This window comes from Lotus japonicus, chromosome 3 (assembly GCF_012489685.1).
Source record: "Lotus japonicus ecotype B-129 chromosome 3, LjGifu_v1.2".
Taxonomy (NCBI): domain Eukaryota; kingdom Viridiplantae; phylum Streptophyta; class Magnoliopsida; order Fabales; family Fabaceae; genus Lotus; species Lotus japonicus.
Genome location: NC_080043.1, coordinates 62647696 through 62656017, shown reverse-complemented (window position 1 = coordinate 62656017; position 8322 = coordinate 62647696). Strand labels below are relative to the sequence as shown.

Here is an 8322-nt window from a genome sequence, read left to right as displayed (position 1 = left end):
ATTCTTGAAGTTCCAATTCATGATTAATAATTATAATGAATTATGAATTATAGTTCTAATAAAATCTGAATATGAATATATAAAGCTCACGTCTTTATTTTTATTGTAGTGGTAATGATAGAAAAATGAGAAATGTGAAAATGTTTGAAAAAAATTAATTAATAATTTTAAAAATAATAATAGAATGAATTAATATTTGAGGAAGAAAAAGTAGAGATATAGATTTAAGATCTATATCAAATCCTCGAATTAAAATAAACACAAATATTTGATTTTAAAAAGATTTTCTTTGATTTTTATTTTTATTTTTACCATCCAATACTAAAATTTTGAATTCAAACCAATATCAAATCATGGAACTTTATTTTGTTACAATTATTATGGAAGAAAATGTAATAACATATTTTGTTTCAAATGATTCAAATAAACAAATAAATTCTTGAGTAAATTATATTGCACTACCTTTTTTTTAACTACATTGCACTACCTTGAGGTTTCCTTATATGACATTAAACTTCAAACTTACTCAAATATTACAATCTACCATATTCTGAGTGTAATATTTTGAGTGTAATTTACTCTAAATTCTTCTAAAATGTTAGTATTTATAGACAAGCTTAAATATGTTTTTGGTCCATCTAAATTCAGGGTTCTTTGGTTCAGGCTCTTCTAAGTAATTTTTTTCAACCCCTGTCGTCACCTTTCATCCATTATCAACCGAATCACGCTGACGTGACATAATTTTAAAGGGACCTAAACCAAAGAATTATAATTTTAGAGGGGTCTAAATCAAAGAACCCAGATTTTAGAGTAACCAAAAATATATTTAAACCTTCTAGGAATAGATAATATGATTTCATAAATCAATTGAGTGAAGCTTTGAAAGTGGATAGTAAAACGATATAAGTTACAAAAATAAAGTTCCCCCTATAAATATATAACAGTTACAGAATGTAAGTCATTCAAAGACATAAATATAATTAACGAATTCATAAATCATTTGAGTGAAGCTTGAGGGACATAAGTTACAAAAGTTTTTTTTTTTTTTTGAACAGTTCCTGCAATATATTAAACGGGGGCATAGAAGCCAAAATGTCTGCGGTTACAAAAGTCTCAACCTCATGAGGGACTTCCTCAATCCAGACACAACCGGCGAAAGAGGAAGCATGCCTAGCCAAATAGTCAGCCACAGTTTTGCCAGGGCGGCGAACAAAAGAAATGGAAATAAAATCGAAAGCGCGACAAAACTGGAAACAATCGTTAAGAATAGTAGCTAAATAATTCCTCCCATCTGGAGGTTTTTTCCACAGCTGGAACAGTTTGAGACAATCCGTCTCCAAACAAACTCGTCGGAAGCCAAGAGAGATAGCTAAACCAATGGACCAACGAAGCGCTAAAGCCTCCGTCTCCAACGCTGATGACGTCCTCTCCACCACATCTGCTGCTGCTGCAAGAATCAAGCCCTCATGGTTTCTAGCAGCCATGCCCAAACCCGACGTTGAATCTGATCTCCAAGAACCGTCAACATTAACCTTGAAGAGCCCCTGGGGAGGTCGACACCAACTCACGGCCTGCTCCATCGCTGGATGAAAGGGAGTCGACGGCGGATCATCCACCAACTCAAGTCGAAACGCCCGCTGGAGCACAACATCACACGAGAACGGTCTGTCCTGAAAGATAACTCTGTTACGAGCTTCCCACAGGGCGTAGGAAGCCGACTGCCACCGAGAAATGGCCCCATCATCAGCATCAGCTAAAAACTGTAAAAGAAACTCAGGTAAAGATGAAAAAGAATCCAAACGAAGGCCAAGAGAATAAGCAAACCAGAAACATTTAGACACAGGGCAATTGAGCCAAAGGTGACTCACAGTTTCATTCTCCTCACCACACAAAGGGCAAGTGGGATCAACCTCCACACCTCTACGCCATAACGAATCACGGACCGGAAGGAGGGAACAACAAGCACGCCAAGCTAGCTCTTTGCACCTTGGTATTGCATTAGATTTCCAAAATTTTTTCCAAAGATTGGCAGGCAAAGGAGAGACCGCCAAAGAAGCAGATGTCTGAGACCTTGCATCATGGTCCCTAATGAAAGAGTACCCAAGCTTTGAGGAGTAAACACCATCAATAGAACCTGGCCAAAAAAGGGAATCTGCTACACCGCCGTGCACAGACAGCGGGAGGGAGAGAATCTGTAAAGCAGTGTTAGGGCAAAAAACATGCTCAACAAGCTCTCTATTCCACATTCTACCCTGACTCAACAGCAAATCAGAAACATTATTAATATTCAATTCAACCAAAAGATCCTCACTATAAATGATAGGAGACCCATGCGGCAACCAATTGTCCCGTCTCACATCTACCTGACGACCATCTCCAATCTTCCATCGTCCACCTCGTTCGAAAACCCACTTAGTGCTCCATATACTCGACCAAGCATAGCTTGGACGCCAACCTTTCTTGGCCTTGACCAGAGACCCCTTGGGGAAGTACACTCCCTTGAAAATTTGAGCAAACAAAGACTCCGGATGAGAGTAAATTCGCCACCAATTCTTAGCTACCAATGCTGTATTGAAAGCATGGAGATCACGAAAGCCAAGCCCGCCATCGCATTTAGAACGACATAATTTGTTCCAACTAGTCCAGTGTAGGCCTCTGTTTGAGACATTTCCTCCCCAAAAGAACCTGGAAATCATACTCTCAATCTCTGCACAAAGACCATTAGGAAGCATAAAGCAAGACATAACATAAGAAGGGATAGACTGAGCTACAGATTTAATTAAAACCTCCCTCCCTGACCTCGAAAGAGATCCCTCTTTCCAACCCTTAAGCTTTTTCCATACCCGATCCTTAACAAATTGAAAAATTTGAGACTTAGACTTACCAATGATAGTAGGTAGGCCCAAATATCTATCAAAACTTTCCACGGCCTTAACATCCAAAAGCTGTTTAAGCTCATAAAAGCGGTTCTGAGGCACATTACGGCTAACTGAAAGCATTGACTTGTCCAAATTAATCATCTGTCCAGACGCTCGCTCATAGGTGGCTAGGATAGTTTTCACCGTCTCAGCCTCCTGATCATTAGCTCGAGCAAAAATGATACTATCATCTGCAAACAACAAATGAGAAACCACAGGTGTATTATGCGCAATTTTAATACCATGTAAGGAGGCAGAAGCAATAGACCTTTGAATAAGAGCAGAGGACACCTCCCCACAAATGATAAACAGATATGGGGACAACGGGTCACCCTGCCTTAAACCTCTCAGAGGGGAAAACACAGGTTGGGGGTTACCATTAAGCATAATAGAAAATTCCACGGTGGACACACAATTCATTATGAGTTTCACCCAATGAACGGGGAATCCCATTTTTGCCAATACAGCCTGTAAAAAAGACCATTCAACTCTGTCATATGCTTTGGACATATCGAGTTTCAAGGCCATCATGCCATTCCGGCCAGAAATTTTCTTCTTCATATAATGAAAACACTCGTACGCAATCAACGCATTATCCGTGATCAGACGACCCGGCACAAAAGCACTTTGAGTGTTACTAATCAAATCAGGCAAAATCAGTTTCAAACGGTTAGCAATAGTTTTGGTAATAATTTTAAAAATGACATTGCAGAGGCTTATAGGCCTGCATTGCGTAGCATGCAAAGGCTCCTTGATTTTTGGGATCAAGACCAACAAAGTTTTATTCAAAGCAGCAGGAAGTTCCAAGTCATTTAGAACGCTTAAACAATAACGGGACACATCATCCCCAACAATATGCCAGTATTTTTGGTAAAATAAAGCTGGAAAACCATCCATACCTGGGGCTTTAGTCAGGTGCATCTGGAAAACAGCCTCTTCCACCTCCTCTCTGGTGAAAGGTGGACCAATAATGGCAATATGGCTCGAAGTGATTCTCCCAGCAACCAAAGAGGTTACCTCATCAATACCCGAAGGGTCTGAGGAAGTAAAAAGCCCCTGAAAGTAACTCATAAGAACCTGAGAGATATGCACATCATCCTCCACTTCCCGGCCTTCATTATCAGTGATAACCTCAATAAGGTTTCTTCTCCTCCTCTGGTTAGCTTTCTGATGAAAGAACCTGGTGTTACGGTCCCCATGTTTTAACCAAGATGCCCTCGACCTTTGACACCACCAAATTTCTTCTCTTTCCAACAGAACATCGAGCTCTCGCTCAACTTCTCGCATTTCTCTCAAAACTGCCTCTGTTTTAGCACTCCTCTGAAGTTGTTGAAGACGAACCTTTAGATCTGAGATCTTTTTCGACATGTCACCAAACTTTTGCTTTCCCCAACTACCAAGAGCACTGCTAACAGCCTCAAATTTACCATTTAGGTCACCTTCAGACCACGTTTTGGTCCAAGACTCTGCCACAACTTCGGTGCATTCATCACCACTCTGGAGCCAAAGCTCTTCAAACCTGAAAAGCTTGGCCCTTTTCAATTCTCTATGACCCCTGCGAGCAGAACAATTTAAAACAATAGGATTATGGTCAGATTTATAATTAGGCAAATGGCGAACCTTGGTAACAGGCCACATACAACTCCAAGCTCAATTGAACGAGGGTCGTCCCTGTTATTAGACCACGTAAACCTATATCCAGAGAAACCAACATCATGAAAGTCACATCCATTACAAGTATGGTTTGCAATCTGCAAACGTCCCATGTCGGGAATATCACCACCAAGCTTATCAGCTGGGGAAAGTATATCATTAAAGTCACCAATACAGAGCCAAGGTATAGGATGAGTGGGCTTAGAACGTAGAATTAAATCCCAAGTCCTAGCCTTATGTCGCTCTTCCGGGAAGCTATAGATGGCCAAGATCTGCATTACATCAGAATTAACAGGATGAGATATAGTGAATAAAATATGGTTGAGTGAAGCATGGACTACACCCAGCTTCACTTTGTCCCTCCAAAGAAGGCCTAGGCCACCCGACCTCGACCTCCCCCTACCTGCACAAGCAACAGGAAAAATACCAGACAAGCCACCCATACCCCGGTGGTGCAACATTTCAGAATTACTCAGTTTGGTTTCCATAACGAAAACCACATCAGGAGCTTCAGCATGAATGAGCCCTTGCAGGGCTCGAACTGTCGGTCGGTTCCCAAGCCCCCGACAGTTCCACGAGATAATCTTCATTGAGGTTGGCGGGACTGCTCCGCAGTCTCCGCCAATCCCAATCCCATATCAGAGTTCACCTTTTTGAAGGGGGGTGAGACCCCAGTACTGTTTCCAAAGAGAGAAGATGAGGCACCACTTGGCCTTTTACGGGCATTGTGGTCCAATATTTTATCATTGCCACCAATAATCAACTTGTTCCCATCATGTCTATGCACATTAGTTTTATTATTGAAAGTAAATCCATCTTTCTTTGGCACATTATCTTTACTGTTAACAAAAGGTCCAACATTATTAGGCACATTATTTTTACCATGGACATTGAAAAACTTACGTGTTGGAGCATTTGATGCCCCACGTGATTTTGGAACCTCCAAAGGCTTTGGTGAGACCACCGTAGGCACCTTGGAAGCACTAGGAGCGTCATTCATGGGCTGTGTCTTCTGCGGCTGCTCCACTTCCTCATCTAGCTCTTGCCCATGACCCTCCTCATCCTCTGGTGGCTGATGATCAAACATGTCCCTACCCCTCGGGTTACCTCTGTTTCTACCGCCACGCCTGCGCTCTTCGTCAGCACGAAGCCAAGAACCAAACGGCAGCGGTTCCCTCTCTTCTTCCTCACAGAATTTAATCACATGATTGAGACGACCGCATCTATAGCAGAAATTGAAGAGTTTTTCATATTTAAACGTAACCTGGAAGGGAGGGCCTCCCTTCGGGGCAATCCTCCGGCCTCTTTTCAGCGGCTCATCAACTCTAACCCATGCCCGGACTCGAAAGAAGCTTCCATATCTACTAGCTTCTGACCCGTCCCAATCTAGAAAACCGGCAAAGGAATCGCCAAGGTGCCTCGCCATAGCCTCCGTTCGACCATTCGTTGGTAACTGGTAGACATGAACCCAAAAGGGCACCATGAGCAGAGGTGCCTTCGCTGGGTCTTCACGGGCATCAAATTTGGCCAAGGTGATCATGCAGCGATCAAAAAACCAGGGTCCCGACTTTAGAACCAGATCCCGGTCCTCAGTGGAAGCAAAGCGGAAAGTAAACATATTCTGCCCAGCATGAAGCACCTCCAAACAGTTTCTGGATGACCAAAGATCTTCCATCACGGTTTTAAATTGCATGACGTTCACCAGATGTTGCGCCAGAACCTTGCCCACAATCCATACGTCTGCTGCCAGGTTTGGATCCTCTACAAAAGCATCTACTTCCAGTGCAATATCCTCTTCCCCTTCAAGAATCAGATTCTGTTCCATATCGGCCATACACACAGAACAAGGAAAATAGAGGAGCAGTGGTGTTGCAGAGAAGCAAAAACCAGAAAAAGAAACCTCAGGTTCAACGTAACAAGAGTACGTGCACAAGACAAAGGAGTCCAACTATGGCCACATGCAAACACAAAGAACGCACACACCGCCAAGAGCGTGTCTCTCGACGGTCGACGTAGATAAAGAGCGTCAACCCTAACAGCCAAAGGCGGCACACCAAGTTACAAAAGTGAAGTGCCTTGAATAAATATATATACAGTTAAAATATAAACTCTTCACATTTTTCAATTTATGATTAATAATTATAATAAATTTTGGATAACCATTTGTGTCAACCCATATTGAAAAAGCAAGTGAAACAGCTGTGTTCCGTGCTATAAAATCAAGGGGATTGCTTTTCCCACACCCATTTTTTATTATTTACACACCCTAAACTCATATTTTTAGATTTTAATTTCAAAAGAAATGAATGGGTAAATAAAAAAATGGGGTGTGCAAAAAATAATTTCCTAAAATTAGTTACCTTCATGTGTTATGACACTCAAACTACTGGTCAGTCTAACGTTAGATGGTAAGCATCATTCACTATGTCTTTATTTTATGGTCAGTTTGAAGAATTATATTTATTTTTAATAATGTTTACAATCAACATTTTTATAGCCCTTTCCAGCTAAAAATTCTGAGTTCATCCTTCAATTCGGAATAGTTCCATTGAATCTTGGTGGATATGTGGGTGATGATGCTCCATACATGTTAGATTCTGCAAAAAAAAAGTGATGCGCCTCAAGTTGAAATATGTTGGTTTATATTTTTCAAAATTGACATTTTAACATAACCAATCATATGTAGCATCTTTTGGAGTTATAAATTCTACATGATTAAAAATGATCATTTACAATAATGATGGCCACTCCTATTAAGCTCAGCCTTAGTAGAAGTGGGTAGTGACAATGGGTGGACGGTCTATCCACCCTTCCGTACTAATTTAAATGTAGTTTATAAAGAAGTTTTTTACAATATCATATCAGTTCTTTGGATCATTATATATAAGTCAAAATCTATATAAATCCATTCAATCAAATTATACTCATAAGTATTCTTTTATGTTTTTCTTTTTAGGAAATATGTTACGATAATAACAATTGTAAGTTTCGTCATCGATGTAGTTATTATATAAGTCCGTGCTTTTTATAGGCTTAAAAAAATTATAAAACAAAGTAAAATGAAATTGGCCCATTGAACTAATTTATTTTCTATTTATTTCAGAAAATTCCTTAAGAGAATCATAATTTCCAATTTTATTTTCAATATAATTATTTTAGTTGAAAAAAGAAAAATTGAGGGATTTAACCAGTATATTTCATTAGCACATATGTGTAACTCACCTACTCCAACTATTTGCAATAAACTATTAAATAATTATATAAAAAAGCTAAATAAAATAATGCAACATTTATATAAACAAAAAAAAAGACACAAATAAATATAATTATTGCACTTTTACAAAAAATGTCAAACACATTCATTTCAGAAGAAAAAAAAACCTTTCAAATTTATGATTAAAAAATATCTTTAAAAAAATAACACAAATTTTTAAAAACTAAAAAGAAAACAAAAATGAATATCCCCGTGCATCGCATGGGTAAAAAAAACTAGTAAAGAAATATAGGGTAAGGTATAATTTGTTTTGTTTTTCAACTTATATTTGAGAAGCTCACCTATATCTAGTTATCTACCAATGTTATTGATACTTTTTTTTATAAGAAACGAAATTATATAAAGTAGAAACAACACCCAATACATCCGCCTGAAGGAAAACAACTAAACCCGGGGGGAGCATCCTCCACCCAAGTAACACTAGGATAATCATACGCTAATTTTACAACAAAATCAGCCGCCTAATTTCCAGTTCTT

The 8322-nt window shown here is 39.4% G+C and overlaps 1 protein-coding gene across 1 annotated transcript; it reads right to left on the bottom strand.

The window, feature by feature from the left end:
• Positions 1-1025: 1025 nt before the first annotated feature.
• LOC130744473 (uncharacterized) lies at positions 1026-5161 on the bottom strand. The gene is made up of 2 exons (XM_057596655.1): positions 4539-5161; positions 1026-4473 (listed from the first exon to the last, which is right to left on the bottom strand). Exons 1-2 carry the CDS (start codon positions 5159-5161, stop codon positions 1026-1028), a joined length of 4071 nt encoding a protein of 1356 aa, XP_057452638.1.
• Between the last annotated feature and the right edge of the window lie 3161 nt (positions 5162-8322).